Source organism: Dipodomys spectabilis, unplaced genomic scaffold (genome assembly GCF_019054845.1).
Source record: "Dipodomys spectabilis isolate Male_0828 unplaced genomic scaffold, ASM1905484v1 ptg000289l, whole genome shotgun sequence".
Taxonomy (NCBI): Eukaryota; Metazoa; Chordata; class Mammalia; order Rodentia; family Heteromyidae; genus Dipodomys; species Dipodomys spectabilis.
The window spans coordinates 2,259,926-2,283,017 of NW_024870966.1; the positions used below are offsets into that span (position 1 = coordinate 2,259,926).

At 46.2% G+C, this 23,092-nt stretch overlaps 1 protein-coding gene across 1 annotated transcript in view; it reads left to right on the forward strand.

Moving 5' to 3' along the window:
- Plpp4 (phospholipid phosphatase 4) overlaps positions 1–23,092 on the forward strand; it is a 104,472-nt gene that overhangs the window by 74,487 nt on the left and 6,893 nt on the right. The window contains exon 6 of the mRNA XM_042701378.1: positions 17,365–17,535. Coding sequence (XP_042557312.1) covers positions 17,365–17,535 — 171 coding nt within the window. The remainder of the gene's footprint in view (positions 1–17,364; positions 17,536–23,092) is intronic.

The window sequence follows — 23,092 nt, forward strand, 5'->3', positions numbered from 1 at the left end:
GTCCTAGACTGCTACCCAGGTTGCCTCTGTTCAGAAGCTTCTGGAGAAGGAGGGAAGGGAGCCTTCCCTGAAGGGGGTTCCCCTGAGCTTTGGAGAAGTGACAGTTGCTGGGTGGCTTATGAGTCACATTTCTGTGGGTCATCACAGCTTCCTGCAGGCAAGCACACCATGACGTGTTCTTGAAGGCCGCCAGCCTGCCTTCATGTGCCGTGGCGGACACCCAGCGGCAGGCTTCAGGACCTGCCAGGTGTCCAGCCCCAAATTCGTTTGCTCTTATCATTTCTGAACAATAGCTCTAAGCTTCCTCTTCATTAGACACATCTCGCCATCCAATGAGCACGATGTCTGTTCATGACCTGTTTTCATCTTCCCGCTGCTGCTTTCTCTGCATACCTGAGGATCAGGCCCGCCCCGCAAGTACAGTATCTTGGAAGGAATGAGATCCTCTGCCTTTTCTCCTGGACTTAGTCTCTTGCTTTGCCCCATTTGCCCCGCATGCTTTTGGCCTCTGCTGTGACTTATAACCCAGTTCAGCCCCAGCAGCAGTCTCTGTTCTTCTCTTTCCTTGTATTTCCTCCAGCACGTGGGATGGTGCTTCTGCTGTGGAAGGAGGGTGGTAGACCTCCCACAGCCTTGCAGGCTGGGCTGAGCAGAATTGGGCTCATGCCCCTCACTGTCCCCTAGGAGTGACAGCACAGCTGGAGGGAGGGCTGGAGGGAGGGCTGGAGGGAGGGCTAGAGGGAGGGCTAGAGGAAGGCTTGGCTCTCCTCTAGTTTTTCATTTACATCTTCCCAGATCACACCTGCCCTGCTTCTCCCCAGCCCCTGCCTGGGACTGCCATCTTCCTCCTCAGCCCTGACTCTCAGGGACAGCAGGACCCCAGAGCTCCCTTCTGTGACCTCCCCCTCAGGAACACCCAGAGTATGGGTCTCACCATGACTCACCAGTTTCCTTAATCATTCATTCAGGAATTCTATTTTTTATTTTATTTTATTTTTTATTTTTTTATTTTTTGGGTCCGGTCCTAGGGCCTGAACTCTGGGCCTGGGCGCTGTCCCTCAGCTCTTCAGCTCAAGGCTAGCACTCTACCACTTGAACCACAGCACCACTTCCGGCTTTTTTCTTTTTACTTATGTGTTGCTGAGGAATCGAACCCAGGGCCTCAAGCATGCAAGGCAAGCGCTCTACCACTGAGCCAACTTCCCAGCTCCTCATTCAGGAATTCTAACCTGGGGATTTTCCCAAACCAGGCTTAAACTAAAGGGAGTTTTCTCTCCTGTCTCCTGGGAGGAGGGCCTGGCACCCCGTTTCCAGCCTCCAGTCCTCACAGTTCTGCCCTAGTCTTTGGCTCAGGCTCATCTGCTCCCCTGGCCCTGCGGACCCCCCCTCCCCCAGCAGCATTCTCTTGGCTTTTCTCTATAGTCTGCTCTGCCTAGCACAGAACACATTGAGAGAATAAATCCACATGCCATCTACCTATTTGTCAGGGACAGACTCATGTTCCAGAGTCTTCCTGGAATCCTGTGATTCCTGTGAAACCTTTAGCTTTTCCCTGTCATCTGCCTCGCTTCCCTGTGGGGAATGTTAAGGATTAGGCTAGAGAACACAGGAATTGCCAGCCACAGTCGATTTGAAAGTAATGAAGAATTAAAAGCACAGTCCTATGATGGATTTTTAGCACTGAATCATTTATTGCGTGGCTTGCATAGCAGATGAAACAAATCATGTTCATTCACAAGGGGTAGATCGGACACCAGGCCCAGTATTTTGCTAGAATTCAGGGACAATCAATGTCACATCCTTTTAAACTAAAATAGCTGTCCCTGAAATAGTTGCCCTTTATTAATCTCTAAAAATGGTGTGCACAGATAATGGATAGTTATTTTTCTTCATTTTCTAAAAGAAGGCACTCAGTGAGAACAGGTCCTGAAATAAATGTTTAGCAAAAGCTTGATATTTCTTGACCCGGAAGAAATAAGTGTGTAGATATTAGAGGGCACTGCATCAGCTCGTGAGCAGCTCTTATCAGAGAACAGAAACATGTGATTTTGATCAGACATCATAGCGTAAACTTGCAAGTGGCAGTTTTCATCCTCAATCACGGTTTGGAAGTGAAAGTTGGAATTTTAAGGCTCTTCAGTTTAAGTAAAGATTTCACCCATAATATACAAGCGTTCCTATAGACCAACAAAAATGATACCCAATAAAAATGAAAGTGAAAGACTTAAATGGAGACCATAAAATGGAAAATAATATTGAGAGTCTCATATATTGAGGGTGGCTAAATAATTTTGGTAAAACCATTTTGTAATTTGATTTTTACTTTCCTATATAGATGAATCATGTACTTATCCTACTACCCAGCAGGGCCATTCCTAGGAACTTACCCCAGAGAAAGAAAAATTCTTTATTTGTGCAAAATATTGAATAGCATCTTTATTCCTAATTAGTCCAAACAGTACTAATGTTTATCAACACCCAAAAACAAAACATGAGAACTCCATATGGATACGTATGGCCACAGGGATGAATGCAAGGCTATTATCTGGAGAAAAGCCAGACAGAAGAGAGTCTGTGTTGTAGCATTGAGTTCATATGAAGTCCACAGATAGGGAAGCCCAGACTAGGGACTAGGAAGCCCAGTGCCTGAGAGGTCACTCCAGAAGGGCTTAAGGACAGTGCTCAGGTGGTGGAAATGTTCAATAACACACACACACACACACACACACACATACACACACACAAACACACACACACACACTCTTCAGGAATCTCATGGGTATAGAAGAGCAGTCCCTTCCTTGCTTTCATTTGAAAAGGAAGCCAGCTGTAAGTCCATCCAGTGATATTCGTAACCATGTTCCAATTTTGGCTTGGTCAAACATGACTGTAATCTGAGCTACACAGGAGGCACAGATGGGAAGAACATGGTTCCAGGCCAGGAAAAATGAAACAACCCCGAAACCTGTACATACCTGTAATCCCAGACACTTGGGAGGTGGATTTAGCATGGTGGTTCCCAGGCTAACCCCAGGGGAAAATGTGAGATGCTATCTGATCTCCATCTCCTCCTCCTCCTCTTCCTCCTCCTTCACCTCATTCCTCCTCCCCCTTCCCCTCCCCCTCCCCTCCCCTCTCCTCCTTCCCCTCTCCCCCTCCCCCTCCCCCTCTTACTCCCCTTCCCCTCTCCCCCTCCCCCTCCCTTCCCCCATCCGCTGACTAAGCTCTACACTGAAGGTCACCCTGCACTGGCCTCTCTAGTGAGGGCCTCCTCACTACAGTCACAGGCACTCACCTGCCCTAGCCACTGTGTCTGAGGATCTTTGCAGACCCTGATCCTCAGGTTTCAGACACACATCAAGTGAGGTCTCTTTGTGAATGTCTGATCATTCTCTCCTCTCAGAACCTATTTGTTCCTAAGACTTTCTTATAGTTTGTTGTGGGTTCTATCTCTAAATTTCCTAAGACCTCATACCCAGTTTGATGTTTATCTCAAAAGAACTGAGCATAATACCTGGCCAGGTAATGTAGCTGAGTTAAATATGTGTTCAATTAGTATCTTCTTAAAGCTCTCAGCTCTATAGCTCTAGGCAGTGATTGCATTGAGTGTGTGTGTGTGTGTGTGCCTGCGTGCATGTGTGCACATCTGTACTAGAGCTTGAACTCAGGGCCTGGACACACTTACTTGGTTCATTTCCTCAAAGCTGGCACTCTACCACTTGAGCCACACTTCTACTTCCAGCTTTTTGCTGATTAATTGGTGATAAGAATCTTTTGGACTTGCTTTTCAGGCTGACTGCAAACCTCAATTCTCAGTTCTTAGCCTCCTGAGTAGCTGGGATTGCAGGCATGAGCCACTGGTGCCTGGCTGTAGTCTTTTTTTTTTTCTTTTAAACAACAACCAAATTTGCTGAATTGATGGCCTATTCTGGCATTGCAGAATACAGACCAACCGCCACCCCCGGGCCTCATATCACAGCTGTAGATACACAGAGGTTGTGCATATTTTGCAAAGGTTCAGAGAAATATGAAAATCAGAACTTGGATTATTTATTTCTTTTTTTATTTTATTTTATTTTATTTGTGAACATACTGTACAGAGGGGTTACAATTACATGGGCAGGATAATGCATACATTTCTTACCAAGCATTGCAGCCTCCTCCTTTGTTTACCCTTCACATCCCTTCCCAGCCTCCCCCCTCCCCCGGATTATTTATTTCTTGACAATGATTAACCATGACTCATACAGACTTGAAAATAAAAATAAAATACTTTTGTTATAATGATGTAATATTGTACTCTTACTTGGTTTGGTTATGGCTGGTACTCTGCCACTTGAGCCACATCTCCAGTTCTACATTTTTCTGGTTAACTGGAGAGAAAGTCTTGCAGACATTCTCTGTCTAAAATGGCCTCAAACATCAAGCTTCTAAATCTCAGCCTCCTAAGAAGCGAGAATTATAGGAATGAGCCACTAGCACTCAGATTATTATTAAGTTTTTCTTGAAGAAAACACCAACATGCATCATCAAGTGGAGCTTTCTTCAGTGACTACTTAACAAAAATAAAATAGCAGCGAAGCCTGAAATCTGTTCTGGGGAAAGATTTGGAAAAGGCAACCTGGCCATTTTCATTTCTTCTTCACTTTTCCCATTATACGCCTTGAATGTTCCCTGGGCACTCCCTTACTAAATCAATGTTTTCAGAATTCCCAGTGGCTTGAATTTTCTATCTGAGAAATCAATCGAGTGCCTCGGGAAAGTACCAGGGCTCATTCTCTCTGATCCCCCAAACGCCTCTTGTAATTAAGCCTTAGTTGGGGTTCATTGCACCTGAATAATGAAGAGATGTTTCAGCAGGCTTCTTTTGTTGTTGTTTTTCTTGGGGAACACTGCTTCTGTTTTCTGGTTAACCAAATCACTATTGTCATAAAAATTCAGCTTAAAGTCTCCATAATTACAAGTCTTATTGGTCTCTGAAAACCCAAACCAGTACTTTATGTGGGCATGCGAAGCCTTGGGCATTTCTGCCCTAACATCATGGAGCTTTTAAGCTGAAGCCTTTACAAGGAAAGTAGGTGTGAGCTGGAAAGCCTTGAACTCATGATTCCTTCTTAAAGGGAGAGCCCTGATGACAAAATGTGTGCCTGGGTATTCCCTGTCATTAAACAGTTTGATTACTACCTAATTCTGCATTTGTTTCCTGAGCTGTAATGATCATCTTGGCTTCCTGTCTGATTTAAAAGAGGTGATTAGTTAACAGGAAATTCTAAGTAGGAAAGCTAGACACAATGGCTTACACCTGTAATCCAAGCTTCTTGGAGGCATGCATCTATCATCCCAGCCACAACAGCAAGTATAAATAGGAGGATCATGATCCTGGCTGGTCCCAGCATGATCTCAAAAATAACCAGAGCAAATAAGGCTGTTTTCCAACATACATTTTTTTTTTCTACTCAGCTTTCCTTCCTATGCTATTTAATTGATTTCATTTTCCAATTACAGAAACTCTATTTGGTTTTGAAAATATCTTCCTCATTGTTCCTTTATCCTGCTTTCCCTATCCTCATCTTCAAACTTCTCTTTAGTTTTTTGAAGTTATTTTCTATTCTGTGTCTGTTAGTTACCCTACCTGAGGTGGTCATGAGTCGATTGTCAGTCATGTTGCTCTGAAATTGTTGTGTTTAGGGTTTCTTCTTCTGAGTTTTCAACTTTCCCTAGAATTTTCTTCTTGAGGAGTATTTTGATGACTGGATTAAAGTTGAATTTCTTTCTCTTGCACTCTCCCTCTCCCTCTCCTTCTCCCTCTCCCTCTCCCCCTCCCTCCCTCCCTCCCTCTTCTCTCTCTCTCTCTCTCTCTCTCTCTCTCTCTCTCTCTCTCTCTCTCTCTCTCTCTCTCTCTCTCTCTCTCTTTTGTTGATTGTAAGGCTTGAACTCAGGGCCTGGATGCTATCCCTGAGGTTTTTCACTCAAGGCTAGCACTCTACCACTTTGAGCCACAGTGCCACCTCCAGTTTTCTGGTGGTTATTTAATAAGAGTCTCATATGCTTTTCTGCCTGGATGGGCTTTGAACCGCAATCCTCAGATCTTAGCCTCTTGAGTATCTAGGATGACGGGCATGAGTCTTTGATGCCCAGCTTTCTTTAGACAAGATTTTTCTAGTTGCTAGATAGTGATCAGCCTTGGGGCCACTCAAAATTAATTTTCCACTTAGAGGTATCTGGAAACCACATGAGAAGCCCACATCAGACAGCAGAGCTGTGACAGTTGGCTCATAATTATGAGACCTTTCCACACAGGGTGGAGACGGAGGCAGCCAGTGTCTGCTGTGTGTCTCCGCAGGGCAGGCCTCTGTTCATACTTCTCCAGCAGACTGTGTGGGCTTGGCTATGTTCTCCATCTTGGACGGGGCTGAGACTCTCTTCCCTCCTGTGCCCTGTGAGACACCAGAGCCGGAGCTCCAGGTCTTAGGTGTCCACCAGCTGGCTCTGCTCAACCATGCTTACTGCTTCTCTTTGTACCTGAAGATCTTTGTCTCTTTTTGTTCGGGGGAATCCTGCTTTCATGAATTCTCTCTTCCTCTTTGCTCATTGCATTATACCTTATAGTTAGTGTTGTCTGATGTTTTAATTCTGGCCCGATTTTTCTTCCTCGACAAAGTCACCAACCTATGCGCAGCTGAGAATTTTGGAATAATGTGACGTTTGTATTAACTTACCATGTAAATACACACCAGCATTTTTGCTTCCCATCCCTTCGCCTATCTCAGCCTTTCTCCTTTCTGCCTAAAATATGATCTATGTTTCCGTGCTTTTGTTTCCTTTCCTATTTGAGCCAACATTTAATGGTTGTAAACAGGAGTTAAGTCTTCTACGCTTTTGTAAACAGAAGCACAGGTCTAGGAGCTGTGCAGTGTTACTGTGTTGGGAAGGAAGGACTGAAGTAGCTTAGAAGTAGACAAGCCCAGCTTTGATGCTACATTCACTGTTTCTAGAGATCCATTTCCTCAGCTTTACTAATAACATCTTGCCTCTGTATGTTGCTTGTCTGCTCACAAAGTGCTTTTGCAATTGTAAGTCTCCTGAGAGTTGGTGGGTCCAATGTCCATTTCCCACTTGGTGAACAGAAACCGTTGTGGGAGACACCCCACTGATTTAGAACCAAGTCCTTCAACTCCTCAAGAGGTCTGTTTTTGTGACAACTTTAACTTGGATTAAATGACTTAAGAAAAGCCAGCGAGTAGCTTTTAATTTGCTGCCTGGGGCAGAGCAACTGCTTAGACACTAAGCCCAAAACTGGCTTTCTGGATAAAGTCCTTTGATCAATTAGTAGTATCTGAAGGTCACAGAGATGAAAATGAGACATATTTGCTTCCCCCAACCCAATTTACAATGGGCCTCTAGACCAAGAAATCCACAGCCCTGGTATGAACATGGGCTGTAGTTTCTTCAGTAACTGAAACAATCACGTAGCCTGACTCAGGACGATAATATCAGGCTTCCTTTCTTCCCCTTTGCACTGTGTAATACTTCAAAGAGGATTTGATGGGGCCTGGCAGCATGACCAACACCCAGTATAGACATTGGCTGTGGGTCAGACACCCCAGTGGGGGCAGATAGTTCGCATACAAAACCCCTTCCAATCCACTTTCTGAGCTCTGACGAAGGCTGTGAGTGGTGGGATTTGAAGGGTTGTTTTCCCCCTGATAAATCATATGGCTGATGCTACTTGATCTCATAACAGACAGGAGGAATGAGGGTTCTTTAGAAGAGAGCAAGCAAGACCCCAAGACCTTCCCCTGCAGCCAAGGCACCCCGAGTAGAGGAAATGAGGCGAACATCTTGGCAGGTCAATGGCCACTGCCTTTTTGGATGTTCCTCAAATGTTCATGTTACTCTTCCAGGTCTTATCACCAGATTTATGCTATGCAGAGGCCTATGGAGGAAAAATAATATCTTCTTTTCTTTTTCATTAAAATATTATCTGTATTGGAATCCTGTCCGGGTGCTTATCAGTTGCCCTCAGAGCATTATGGAGAAAGTAATTTCTTCCTTTTGAAGGGTTGTTTGTGTTTGTATTCTTACATTTATATTTCAGAACATGGGGGGGTATTAAAGCTGACCACGAGAGGGGCTGGTTTGAGGACTGAGACCCTCTGTGGATCAGGGTACTTTGCTCGGGGTTCAGCCTGCTTCCTGTGTTTGTGACTGCTTGCTGTATACAGTTTTCTCCAGGGCAGAAAGAGAATTTGCAATTCCCGATAAGCATATTTCTGCAAGCATATCATAGAGGGACGGAAACAACACGGCTCCTGCCATTTAAAAATCTTTCATTCTTCTTAACTGGGTGCCAGTGGTTCAAACCTATAATCCTAGCTACTCAGGAGGCTGAGATCTGAGGCCAATTCAAAGCCATCCAAGGCATAAACGTCTATAAGACTCCTTTTCCACTTAACTGGCAAGAAACTGGGCTGGAGATGTGGCTCAGGTGGTAAGATTGCCAGCAATGAACAAGCAAGCCAAGGTATTGTGAGAACTTGAATTCAAATCCAGGTACCAGAAAAAAAATGTCTTCTGCTGAGACTTCTTGTTATTGGCTGTTCCCAGGATGGGCAGCTCCAGTGGTAGACAAAAGGATGGCCTCCTCCTTCCAAAGTCCAGTTTCTTCCCACAACTTGGTCTTCTGTTGCATTCTTGGTGCATTGTCTCTGAGCTGATAAGTTTCCAGAGCAAAATCTTCTTTGGAGACATAAACTGAGACTCTACAAAGTTCAATCTGCTCTTCTCACACCTGACATCGGCTTTAGATGAACGATGAGATTTGGGTTGAGTTTCAGAAACTACACTCGTTGTCCAAGTCCACACAGGAAAGAAGCTCTGGCACCAAGATGTATCCTCACATCCCCCCACTCCCCACTGCCCCTCCATGTTATGGGACATTTCCCATAGGTGGGTGGAGGGTAGAGGGGGTCCTCCTTCATTTTACATCTCCTTAGTTGGATCCTCCAGGTCTGCCTGGCTGCCTGGCCTATGGGCCAGGATGCTCTCTCCATCCCTTTGGATGGGACAGTCAAGTGGCAAAAGCCCTAGACTCAGCCTGCTTTTCCCAGGGTATTATGGGCCCACCTCATCTCCTCTGTCCTAGCCAAAGGCTTTCCCATCTCAATACCACATCAGCTCTTAGCAAATCTAGTCTCTGGGGGCAGAGTAAGTAAATTCTGCAAGAGACTGTTGGCAGCTGACTGTGCCTGCAGTCCCAGGCAGCTCTACCAGGCTGAATTTTACTGCTGGGTTCCAGGAGTTGAGGTTACCATGAGCCCACTTCTGTTGTCCAAACTCCAATCCTGCTGCTTCCAGGAAGCGTCTTATGTTATTCCAGGTTACTTTCCTTCGATAAAACAGGGAAGGAACTGAACTCTATGCATCTTCCTTTTACTCAAGTCCAGCCAACTGCCTGGCTTAGAGATGCCTTTTAATAAATAGGTGTTGAGAGATGAATGGAGGAGCAGATGGTTATGAATCGCCATGGCCCAGCCCTTCTCTCACCCAACTCGTATTCAACTCTCCACTCAACTCTGGTCCTTAGAAGAAATATTGAAGGAATTATTGCTGTGAAATTCACAAAATGTCAAGGATTTTGAGAATTCCCTTTATTCCAGAAAAGGCAGAATTTTTATCTTCTCTATCAGACCCTAACCTTCACTAACAGAGTGAAAGTGAGATTTAAAGAATAAATCACTGTTGAATCTATTTTGCAATTTACAGCAAAAGTTTCCCCTTGAAACTTAACTGGTTGGGCAGCTTTATCACATGCTACCGGCCTTCTGTTGCTAATTTCATGAAGCATTCGTAACGGTCTCTCCTTACACTGTGTTTGGTGGCCTAAAGGATAATTAGAATAAAGACCACTTTCATGTAGAGTTAGGACCATCTTTTGTTCTGCTTTAAAAAAATGAAAACATAAGGCAGTAATTTAGGATATTAATGAATATGGTTTTTCCTGAAAAAGAAGAGAACGAGGATGTTAGGCTGACACCATGAGTGGAGGCACTAGGGACAGAAACCACAAATTGAGGAACCAGACGCGTTAAAGGGTTTGGGAGCACTGGCACACTCAAGTTGATCATTACATTGCTTCTGGGACTCCAGGAGACACCCTCAGCCATGGGTCACCTGGCACAGACACGGCCTCCTGGCTGCCTGGCCCTGTCCTCTGAGACTTGCCATCATCTTGGCAAGTGCCCTGAGACAGATACCCACACTGGCAGGAATACAGGGCCTGCGTGTTCACATGGTGGTCCTAGCTGGAGGAGAGGCAGAACAACGTCTTTAGGTAAGTGGATTGTCCGCAGTGTAGTCCTCTCCACTCCCAATTATCCCTCAATCATGAGGGATAATTCTTCACAAATGAACCATTGAGTTCTTTCCAGAAGTGATGTATTTCTTGATCAGTAAGCCTGGCTTAGTAGTAGAAAGACCAAATGGCTGTTCTGTAGTAGGAGCATTAACTCTCATATCCAACAGTGTACTTGTGTTCACTGTCCACCTACCCTCCGTGGACACGCCGTGGTACCTCCATCTGCCTCAGCCTCTCATTTTAGAGTGGAAACTAAATCCTAGTGGGCAGAAGCAGCTTGCTTTATGCTGTCAGTGACGGAGCCAGGTTGAGAACCCGGTCCTCATTTTCCAGCAGGCTTGCTTCCCACGCCCATGGCCTTGGAGGTCTTGTGGAGCTGTATTTGCATCCACTGTGAAATGCTCTTCACCAGTGAGTTGTTCACCTATTTTCTGCAGTCCTTCTCCCTCTTGGAGAAGAGATACTAGCTCAGTGAGCTAGTATCATACCATACATACATACATATATTGGCTCAACAAAGCACAATTCTGTCTAAAGAATAGTCATCTTTGTCTAGAAAATTTACTATAATTGGCAGAAATAAAAAATACAACAGGAAAAGCAGGGTCTGTCTTCCTGATTATTAACTCTCTTTTTTTCTTTTTTTTTTTTTTTCTGGTGGTTGTGGGGCTTGAACTCAAGGCCTGGCCACTGTTCCTGAGCTCTTCTGCTCAAGGCTAGTTCTCTACCACTTTAAGCCACAGTTCCATTTCTGTTTTTTTCAGTGGTTAATTGAGATAATAATCAGGGCTAATCTGCCTGGGCTAGCTTCAAACTGCAATGCTCAGATCTCAGCTTCCTGAGTAGCTGGGATTATTGACGTGAGCCACCAGTGCCTGTTAACTCCTTTTTTTTTTTTTTTTTAAAAAAAAAAAAGATATTTCTTGCCAAATTTCTCATATTTTGTAATCATCAAAGTCAAAGATTACTGGGTGCTCATACCTGCAATCCTGGCTACTCAGGAGGCTGAGATTTGATAGGATCATGATTCAAAACCAACTCAGATAGAAAAGACTCATATCCAGTTAACTACCAAAAAGCCAGAAGTGCTTAAGTGGTAGAGCTCCAGCACACACACACACACACACACACACACACACACACACACACACACACACACACACACACACACACACACACACACACACACACACGGGATAATACATGCACATACAGAAAGAAAAAAGTCAAGATTTGCTACTTGGTTTAAAAGTCATCACACCTAGAAGTAAGCAGATCTTTCTTTGCAAGGGAGAATCATCGTGCTCATTCAGCTGGGTGTTCAGGGGGAAGATTTAGTGACGGTGTGTGTTGTCATCAGGGAGGCTGATAGCTCTGTTGATGTGATGCACCCTGCATCACCTCCTGGACCAGTTCCATTGATTCTGATGCTCTGCTCATCTCCTGTCTTCCATAAGAGCACGTGAGCATCTGGACTTCCAGAAACAGAGGGAAGCCATCACTTTACATCTTCTTCGTAGCTGAGAGCACATTTGCTATTCACACACAGATCCACATCTATTTCCCGCCAGCTACTTCAAGCTGATGGCTCTGAAAGTGAGGGGCATGCGATTCTTCTGCCTGTCCCTGTGTGTGCTTCCTTTCCACGCATGCTGAAGGGATGTGTGTACATTCACACAACACTGGAACATCCATGAACAAGTTCACTACCAAGTAGAGGCAGATTCTTAAAAGTTTTCTGCTCCTCTTCTGTTATTAGCAATGTTAAAAAAAATATGGATACATTTATCCCATGTGTTATAATCTCCATCTTCTCAAATGGGCAAAGGGCTGTCTTGCTTCTGATTCTTTTTGGATGCTGTTATTGGATTGAACTCAGGACCTCACACTCTTGCTTAGCTTTTTCACTCAAGGCTGGCATTCTACCACTTCTGCCATACCTCTATTTCTGATTTTTTGTTGATTAATATGGGGATAAGAGCCTCATGAACTTCTCTATCTGGGCTGACTTTGAGCCATGATCGTCATCTCTCGGCCTCCTGAGTAGCTAGGATTGCAGGCTTGAGCCACCCATGTCTGGCTCAATTTGGTTCTTAATTGAGCTAAAAGTTAGGCTTGCATTTAAAGGGAAGAACATGAACTATGCAACTTGGGGGTGGTATGCAAGGGGAAAACTGGGAGAGAATCAGGGAAATGGTAACATTATTGAAAATTCTTTTGCCTGATTTATGTAACTATAGCCCTTCTGTTTAATAAAGATTTATTTTTTGTTTGCCAGTCCTTGGGCTTGAACTCAGGGCCTGGGCACTGTCTTTGAGCTTCAAAACTAGCACTCTACCACTTGAGCCACTGCGCCACTTCCATCTTTTTCTGTTTATGTGGTACTGAGGAATCGAACCCAGGACTTCATGCGTGCTAGGCAAGTGCTCTACCACTAAGCCACATTCCCAGCCAGATTTTTTTTAATATACTAAAAAAAGGGAAGATGGATTCTCACTTGAAATAAACATCATCTAACTTGATCCAGGCTAGAATAAAAGGCTTCACAATCGCCACAGAACTCAACTGTGTGTGTTCTTCAAGAAGAGAATACAGTGCTGTATGGTGAGTTGAAAACATCATTGACCTTCCTGTCTTGTGCTCTCAGATGAATTTGGATCTGAGTCTTGGTGTCTGGGGTTCCAGAATCTCGAGGCAGGGTGGTTCATGGGCATGGGCGTCCTGCTGCCTTACAGAAGGAATCCTGTTCAGTCAGTATGGCTCGGTAGAGTTATCATTGCAAAAGCAGAAGCGCAAAGGACCAGAACTCCTCATAGCTCAAACATGCCTCTCAGGCCAAAAGAAATTGCTTCAGAAGCCCTTTGTCAAAGAACATTATGTCAGTTCAACAACTGTATAAGTATTGGGGAGAAAGTGGCAAGCGTAAGGTTTAGCATGAAATTGGAGCTTCATCCTGTCACCGAGGGAAGTCAGGTACACAGCAGGGATTTAACTGTGCAGTGGTCTGCTGGCACATGTTGAAGAAGGCTGGGGCTGCTGGATGCCCGCAAGCTGTAGGCTGTCACGCCCTGCTGTCAATGCCTGTGAAAAGCCAGGCCCTGGTGGCACATGACTGTAATCCTAGCTACTCAGGAAGTTGCAATGTGAGGATTGTGGTCCAAAGCCAGCCTGGGGGAAAAACAAAAGGTCTGTGAGGCTCTAGTTAACCAGCAAAAAGCTAGAAGTGGAGGTATGGCTTAAATAGTAGAGTGCCAGCCTTGAACAACAATAACAAAAAAAGCCAAGCAAAAATGAAGAGCTGTGAATACAAGCCCCAGTACCAGCACTTAAACAGCAACAACAAGAGCCTATGACTCCCCTTTCCCCCCAGCTTGCAGTGAGCAGAGTCTGCATAGCGTGGAGAGGCTGTGGTGGGCACTGCCTTCTGTCATGAGGAGGAGAAGATATTTTACCCGCACTTCCAAGAGGGAGGCATGGTGTCAGAGGGAGTCACATGAGAGCTCCTAGGGCAATGAGGTCAGGTGGGGTCAGGTGGAGGCTGTCAGCCCCTTGGCTCCTTCATCTTCTGACAGCGCCCAGGGTGCAGGTGAGACTCCTTTCTCCAGTAGATGACTCAACTGTCTTAAAGTCTCCAAGTCATTTTTATGGGGATGCATACAGATTTCTGCTCACCATCCATTCTGTGTTCACTGAGTTTTCATTTGGTGTGTGTGTGTGTGTGTACGTACTGGAGCTTAGATTCAGGGGCTTTGGCTCTTGCTAGACCTCTTTTGTGTAAGGTTGGCACTTTACCACTTGAGTCGCACCTCCATTTTGGCCTGTTCTCCCGGGCTTAACTGGAGATAAGGGTCTCTGGTTTGTCTGCCTGCCCTGGCTTCCTGCCAGGATTCTCAGATCCCAGCCTCTTGAGTAGCTAGGATTACAGGCACAGGCACGAACCGCCAGCACTTTTGACTTGGTTGACCTTTTAAAACTCTTGTTTGTTTTCCTGAGGTGCCAATTTGGCCTCTCCTCGGAGTCCAGTTGTGAAGACTTTTCTCCATAACCCAAAAAAGCCATACTCAGGATAATTAGGTGGATAGACTTGCGAAGCCGTTCGATTTGAATAAAGTCCCTTATTCCTCCTGGAGGAGCTCAGAATGGGGCCAGGAGCCATGGGTGCCAGCCACACACCCTTCCTCCCTATGGGAGGTACCCCATGGAAGAATGTAAATGAAGAGACGGCACAAAGCACAGTGCATTTGGATGGGAATGAAGAAGCTCTTGCACTTCCTAGGATGGTGGCCAAACAGAGCTCCTTCAGAACACTTAATCCCTGTCCATTCTGGCAAACCATCCAGAACGGGCCTGGGCAGTGCAATGTGTAACATAGTCTTAGCACCATGTCTAGTGGATGCTGGCATTGCTTTACTGTTTGAGTTCTGATCAGTTTTCAGAAAAGTTTCAGTGTATCCATTGTTCCTATGCCTGTGTGTTTCCTTCCTTCCTTCTTCCCTCCCTTCTTCTCCCTCCCTCCCTCCCTCTCTCTCTCTCTCTCTCTCTCTCTCTCTCTCTCTCTCTTTCTTTCTTTCTTTCTTTCTTTCTTTCTCTCTTTCTGTCTGTCTGTCTGTCTGTCTGTCTGTCTGTCTTTTTGTTGGTCATGGTTCTTGAACCCAGGGCCTGGGCGCTGTCCCTGAGCTTTTGTGCTCAAGGCTAGCACTCTACCACTTTGAGTCATTTCTGGTTTTTAGGTGATTAATTGGAGGTAAGAGTCTCACAGGCTTTCTTGCCCAGGCTGGCTTTGAACTGCGAGCCTCAGATCTCAGCCTTCCTGAGTAGCTAGGATTACAAGCATGAGCCACCAGTGCCTGGCTAGGCTTCATTTTTATACCTGGGACAAATCTGGCTAAATATTCTCTTTTTTAAAAGGTTGCGGGGGAGGCGATACCCCACATTTGGTTACCAAAGTTCTTTGGTATAAGCGTATGCTTAAAACCAAGATCCTTTTTAAGGAGATACACTATTTTCAGCTATAATTTGCAAAGCCTCCATTTACTTACTTTTAGTTAGTTTAACCATGGTTGTCTTGAACCTAGAATCAAATTTTGCTCTTTTCATTTATTTGTTTTTTAAGTATTGTCTATATGGCTGTATAATCTTGGTTTTTGTGATGTTTTACTGTCTAATAGAAATGTTATAGTCAGCTTATCTATGTCCTGGATCAATCGTTTTTATGATTATAAATACTTTGAGTGGACTGTCACCAAACTCCCCCTCCCCCGTGCGATAGTCGATGCTATTTCCTTGAGCTAGACCCTGGGCGATTGCTTATAGAGAGGATGAATGTGCTTCAGCGCAGGGCTTCGCTCCACTGTGACATGGAGATTCTGACTCAGTAGCTAGATCTGGGGTAGGACTGACAGTCTCCATTAGCGACAATGTCCTGCACGGTACTCAAGGTGACGCTCCAGCTCCAGGCCGTCTCTTAAAGTTGTTGGTGTCACTGGCATCCAGAGAAGATGAGCTGTGGCACCTGCTTCCACACAAACCCTCCAAGACCAGTCAAGGCTGCCATTATAACCCCCTGGCCAGCTCAGATCCTCACGCGTGTATGGACACGCCCACAAATTCATGCACATGTGCAGACATACCATGTGGGAGCCACACTAATCCAGGGACCACTCCAGAACATGATAGACTTACGTCTGGCAATGGAAGCTAGCTGCCAGTAGTTTTTTTTTAAGTTTTCCAGGTATTAAAAATAACTTCCTGTGTAGTCAGGACCGAGTGCCATTGTTCATTGCCTTCAGAGACCGATCTTAACCCTCACTCAACTCCCAACTTATCCTTTTATCAGAATTAGTTCCTTTTCTTTAATGGATACAATATTTGCACCTATTTATGGGGTAGTGTGATCACTGACACTTGCATACAGCATTAGGATCAAGTAGGGATAATTAGCCTTTCCATTTTCTCACATATCATCTCTGTGTGAGGATCCTTTGGCTGTCCACAGCTCCACAGCTGGTTAATTGGAGATAAGAATCTCATGGACTCTTCTGGTTGTTTTGAAATATATAATGACTTGCTTTAGACTCCAATTATCCTACTGTGTCATAGAAAATTAGAACGAATTCCTTCTATATCACTGTATTTTGGTACATGTTAACCAAGTTCTGTGTCTTTCCTCCTCCATGCTGCTCTTCCTAGCCTCTGGTGATCACTACTCATCTCTCTTCTATGAGATCAGATTGTGAGCTTACACATACATGCACGAGTGAGAACATGTCGTATTTGCCTTTCTGGGCCTGGCTTATTTCACTGAACAGGTGTCCTTCCATCCCATCCATGTTGATGTGACTGAGAAGCTCAGAGATTACCTCTGCTACACTTTCAGCTATGGATTTGGCACCACCATGGGTTGTTGTGATTCTAAAAAAGAATCTCTCCTAGGAGAGAACATACGTTTGTCATGATTGGCTTTCCCATCAAGCCAACTCCTCCAAGGCATTTGCCAATACAATCATGGTTGACAAAGGCCACCACTATGTACCAAAAATCTGGGATGTATTCTAGACCCCTGGGATGTATTCCAGACCCCTGCCTTATTCTTTCCCTTGAGATCTAAGTAGCTCCACCTTTAGTGCTAGTATAGAATGCAGTACTTTAGGTTAGAATTCTCTACTGGCATGACCATGCCCTTCAGACCTGGAGTCCTTTGAGAAAAGAGACAGGTCTGACGCACTTGGCATCGTGCCTGCCTGTTTACTTAGTTGATACCCATCAAACTTGTTGAGTGAATGAATGAATGAACTAGAATAGGCTTTGATCGTGTGCAAGCCTGAAAGGTTATTCCCACAGATGAAAGATACTCCAGTGTGGTTCTAAAAGGTGCGTAGACTATCTCAATAGTTCCTGGTACCATCATGGCTTTGGCAAATAAAGATGGCAGACAAGATGTTCAGGACACCCTGAGGCCCTTCCACTCAGCACCTGCTAGACTAACACCTGTTGTTTCTCTTTGGCAGTTGCCTTTTCAGGCCTTGGTTTCACGACGTTCTACTTGGCGGGCAAGCTCCACTGCTTCACTGAGAGTGGACGGGGGAAGAGTTGGAGGCTCTGTGCCGCCATCTTGCCCTTGTACTGTGCCATGATGATCGCTTTGTCCCGCATGTGTGACTACAAACACCACTGGCAAGGTGAGTCCCTTCCCAGAACCTGCCCAGTGCTGGGAGAGGTCCAGTCTCCTTCTCCAGGGATGCGTGTAGAGATGGGTGGGGCTGGGGAGAACTGAGCTCCCACTACCAGAATCCAGAGTGGGCTGAGATGACAGAGTGGATGTAGTTTGGAGCAGACATGCCTGTTTGTGTGAGTTCTGGCCTTCAAGCTGCCCATATTGGAAAAAAATAGAGCTCTTCTTTGTCCTCTTTTGTGCTTGATGTCTATCAGAATGTCAGGCCTTCAGTGTGGAGTCACCCTGGGCCTCAGACCCACCCACAGGTGATTTCCCGGCTGGGTCTATCTTCAGACCTGGCCCATCTCCTATGGCAAATCCAACCCAAAGGGTGTATTTCTCACTATGGCTGCTGTTTCAAGGGATGTATTTGTTAAAATTTAAATCACAGAAAACAAGTGAGGAGCTTGGTCCCGCCACAACTGCAGCTTACAGTCTGCCTGAAAAACAAACATCTCTGCCCAACACACAGGAAACAGACAGAAGTGTCGGCCACGGGAAGCATGGCCTCTGGGGCAGCAGGTGTTAGGGCAGTGTTTCCCAGAGGACTGTTTACAGATCATGATTGGGCCGCCCTGATCTAGGAGCTGGATCGGGTCAAGAGTTGTACTGCAAGGGTTGACTTTAAACAAAGCCAATTAAGTTTTTCTACCCTAGCTTGTCAGGAAGCATGCACTTCCACAACCAGCCTGAGACTCAGCCCCCCCCCCCCTTCCTTCCCCGTGTCCCTCTCCTCCTCATTCTAGTTCTGCAGCTAGCTGGCTGCTTTCCTCACCTCCTATGCCTCCTCCCCGCCTCCTCCAAGTTCACTCAAATGGTAGAGAAACAACAGAGGCCAGAGGGGAGGGGAGTTCCTCATGGAGATCTTTTCTCCCCATCTTCTCTGAGGGGTTTCACACTATCCAGGTCCCAGCCTCAGGTCCACCCTCCTCCCTTCTAGAGCTCACCCCCTTGGAAGTCCCATGCCTCTAGCAGGGTGTGGAGAGATGCCGCCACATGGTTTGGTATCTGGGTACCCAAGCACCAAGTGCTGACCAGTGTGTGAGGTCCCCGGGGAAGGTGGGTTAGGCGAGACCTGCAGGGCTGTGGTCATAGCTCCCCCGCCCCCTACTTTGCTCCTTAGTTTTATCAGTGATTTGGATAAAGTTCTTGGATGAAGGCTCCTCAGAGGAAGAAAGGAGGGAGGCACTGAGTCAACAGTAATGAGGACATTTTTCCACGGTAGCATGGAGCCAGGACTACTGTCCCATAGGGTCCTTATGGTAACCTAGGGGAGTGGAAGGCATTTCCCCAGGAAAAGTAGCATGGACCAATGGTCTTGCGTGCGTTGAGTATCCTGTATTCCTGCCAACTTCAGGTTCTTCTTTGAGCACAGGAATGAAAATCTCTGAATATTTCACAAAGCTATTTTATAGATTGAATGCCATAATGTAGTGTGTAAATGAGAATGCAATTCAGAAGTGCAAATTGGAATCACCATTGCATAACGCATCTAATGCATCATTTGTAAGGAAGGACGTCTTGTGTTTTCCAAACAAATGACTTGGTGGCAGGTGCTGTCCTGTTGGGTAGGAATGCTGGGTTTTCATGTGTACAGTACTTGCCCACTCTGGTCTTGGGAAATGATTCCAAATTTCAGAATTAAGTACATTTGTTTTCCTTTGTCGTGGAGATTGGGAAGAATCTTTGCATTAAGATCTTGTCCTCACAACTTTAAGACATGAGTTTGGCTGCTCTCGAGAGCTCTATGGCTCTAGCTGGTTTTGTCACCACTGCCCGATGTGGCTGTCCTGGGAGAACTGGCATGCAGCTCTTGGCTTTGGGGATGGCTGGAGTCATTATGAATAAGAGCAACCAAGCCCTACTGACAGCGCCTGGGGTTCCCAAACCTTTCTGTCAAAAAGCTACACAAGAGAGATTGGAGCAGTAGAGAGGAGACTTGGAATATTCCATGGGAAATGCCAAGCAAGAGAGTGGACGGTCAGTGATTTGCAGGGCCACAGTTTAGGGGAGGGAGATAAGCCAAAACACTGTGTAATGGTAGACTTCTGTAGCCAACCTGAACACGTACCCATCTGTGTAGGTCATTGCATGGTCCAGGTACCAGCTGCTCAGTTTGTACCCCTGACAGTGGGAGAAGAGCTTGCCTTCCCCTGGGTCCTCAGACGGACACAGGGAGACTCATTTTACCTACACTATCTTCCATTCCACTGTTGCTTTTCTCTCGGGTCGACGGGGTGGCTAGATATCTAGGATGATTATCAGCATCTGTAGACAGCTTTCTGCTTGTCTCAGCTTTGGGAATGTTAAATATCCTACAAAGCACAACCCGGCTCCTTCCCCCCACCACGTGAACACTGCCAAAGTTGAGAGGCTGATGTCTACAACGCGCCTCAGCTCCATCGCTCTTCCCCTGGTTCTGTGTTAAGGCACAGCAGTGTTCTGGAATGGGGAACTTCACTCATTCAATGCTCAGTAACTAAGGGAGGCACGGAGGAAGCCATCAAGGTTTCCTGCCTGGCAAAGGGATGGACAGCAGGACCTCCCAACTGCTGCGTAGGTGCTGTGTGAGGCAGGGCTCCTGATTGAGACAAATGGCCTGTTTTCCTTTGGTGGACGCAGCTGCCCAGAGACTGCGGGCGGGGCATCCATCATGAGGGAGATCCGTGTGTAGCCCCGAAGACATCAGCAAAACCCACACTGTGCTCATTATCAACCTCAGTGAATGACATTAATATTATGTGATTTTGTGACTGCATTTCAATGGATTTAAGCCACAGTGCCAAACATGAAAATAGTCATTGGACTACATAGTCACACTCAGCAAATAGCCCATATTCTCAGAAGGCCGGCCCTGATGGTCATGTTTTCTGTTCTTTCTGCCTTCCCAGTCTACTCCAGGTACACCAGTGTGTTATTTTATGCAGGTAACTATAGTAGAGAGGGGCATATGAGATATTTTGTGAAGCTCTGCCCTCCCCCCCAAAAAAAACCCCATATAGAGCCAATCTAGATCAGTTCTCCTGCGGCTGATACTCCTGTGTCATTGTGCCATGCTGGCTTTCAGTTCACCAGGAAGCTGGAGAATTTCATCCATGATCCTCACGCAAAGCCCTGAGCCTCGCAGCACAGCTTGCCTTTGTGATTAACTCTAGGTTTGTTGGTTTGTTTGTTTTTTGCTACAACGCAAGCATGCTAGAGAATATAAATGCAAAAAAGAACAGAGCACATCCAGAAACCAGTGTCTGCCTCTCCTGGCACTTAGCGTGGTTACGGTTTTCAGCCAAAGTGGGGAGTCCCAGCTGGGAACGCCCACCATAGGGCATAGTGAGCCCCCCCCACAGGCTGGGTCCCCCACATCCAGATCCAGTCCTCTCTCATGGATTGTGAAACTTGGTAGTAATCTTTCAACCAACACTAGTTTCTTGAATCACTGGTCAGCTCAGGCAGCTTGGGACACCTGGAGTTGATTGATCAGGAAGAACATCTACCTCTAGATGCAGCACAGGAAAATGGGTCTCAGGGAAGAAAGCATTCATTCCCACCAAGGCAAAGGCCGGAAAGCATCTGTGTCCCTCACAAACACAGCTGTCGCACATGAGGGCTTTCAGGATGGCTGTCATTGTCTTCTGCTCGCTTCCCTGACTGGGCGTTGAGGACTGAACAGGAAGAAACGCACATACCAGTCACAGACTTTAGGAGAGCATTAGTCTTGGAAGTGTGGGTGTTTGGGGAGGCTGGACAATGTCTTGCACTGAAGTGTGTGCCCCAGAAGGTTTTCATGGCTGGGCATAGTGGTGCACACATGTGGTTCCAGCCAGTCAGGAGGCAACAGTTGGAGGCTCCCAGTATAAGGCTGGCCTGGGCAAAAGGAGGAGATCCTAGCTTTAAAATAAAAATAAATGCAAGAGAATGGGGATGTATGGCTTCGATGGTAGATTCCTTGCTTAGCAGGTATGAGGCCCTGAGTTCAAGACCATACTCCTTCCCCCATCCTCAAAAAGAAAAGATTGTGAGCTTCACAATACCCAGCAGAGGCTGTGTCCTCTGGGAAGGCTCTTTCATCAGACGTGATGGCATTCGGCGTGTCGCAGTTCTCCTTTCCCTTCCCCTCTGTCTCAGCTCTCTGTCTCTCTGTCATCTTTTGCACACACATGGAACACAAGAGAATCTTGCCCAACCTGGACTTTGGGTAGCAGATCGCTTGGTTCCACATAGAGGAGGGCATTCTCTTCTCAGCATCTTGTGGTTTTTCGTGTACAACACACTTCCGTAATTCACCCTCCTCTCTCTACCCTGGTCCTGTGAGCCTCGCGCCTTGCCTGAAGTACTGCAGATGCCTGCCAGTCTGTCTTCTTCTTCCTTGTTGCCCTCCTCCCTGCAGCCAGAGGAAGCCTTTAGAGCTGACCTGCAGTGGCCTGCGAGGTCCTGTCCCTTGCACGGATGCCTGCATAGGTAGGCATGTTCCTTGAACAGGCCAAGCCCATCCCACCCTGGGGTCTTTGCACCTTATCCTCCTGGTACCCAGAATGCTCTTCTCTCCCATGTGGGCATGGCTTATTCCCTTTCCTTCCCTAATCTTGGTTTGTGAGTCATCTCCATCTGTGACTACCACTTCACTTAAATGGCCACCCATCCCTCACACCCTCTCTCCCTCCTGTTGCTCATTGTCTACCTTCTAACTTCGTTGCTGAGGGCCTGCCCCATCCACTAGCAGACTTTGTAAGTGTCTTAGGTTCTCTGTGGCCCTAGGATTTCAGTGGTGACTGTAGTATATGAAAGTGGCTACAGATAGTATGCACATTCACACTGGGCTTCTGTCCTGGAATATAGTCACAGATATGTTCAGGTCTCATTGTTGGCAGGGCCCAGGTCAGGACCGTTCCTAGTTTCCTATGACTACCATAAGGTAGTACTTAAAACTAGGTGGCTGATGGCTGAGAAGGTGCTTAGTGGTAGAGTGTTGGACTAGCATGCATGAAGTCCTGGATTTGATTCCTCAGTATCACATAAACAGAAAAAGCTGGAAGTGGCACTGTGGCTCAAGGTAGAATAATAGCCTTGAGCGAAAGAAGTGGCCAGGCCCTGAGTTCAAACCCCACGACTGGCAAAACAAAACAAATAAACAAAAAAACTAGGTGGCTACAAACGAGAGAAATGCATTGTCTGACAGCTCCAGGGGCTGCAAGTCTAAACTCAAGGCGTCAGCCGGGCTGCTCTCCCTGTGAAGCCTGTCAGGGAAGGCCTTTCTTTGCCTGTCCTGGCACCCCAGATGTTTCTTGGCTCCTGGAAGTATACCAACTTCCCTCTGTCCTGCACAAGGCTGTCTCCCTGCCCACCCACCCCTTTGTGCCATGTTCTCTCCATGTGTCTGCCCTGTCTCCACATTTCGTCCCTTCTTTAAAGATTGTTTGCCAGCGTCCAGCCCCACAGCCTCCTTCTGACATAGTACATCTATAAAGACTCCATTTCCTAGACCCCATTTTCCTAGGACACATTCTGAGTGACAGGAGATTAGGACT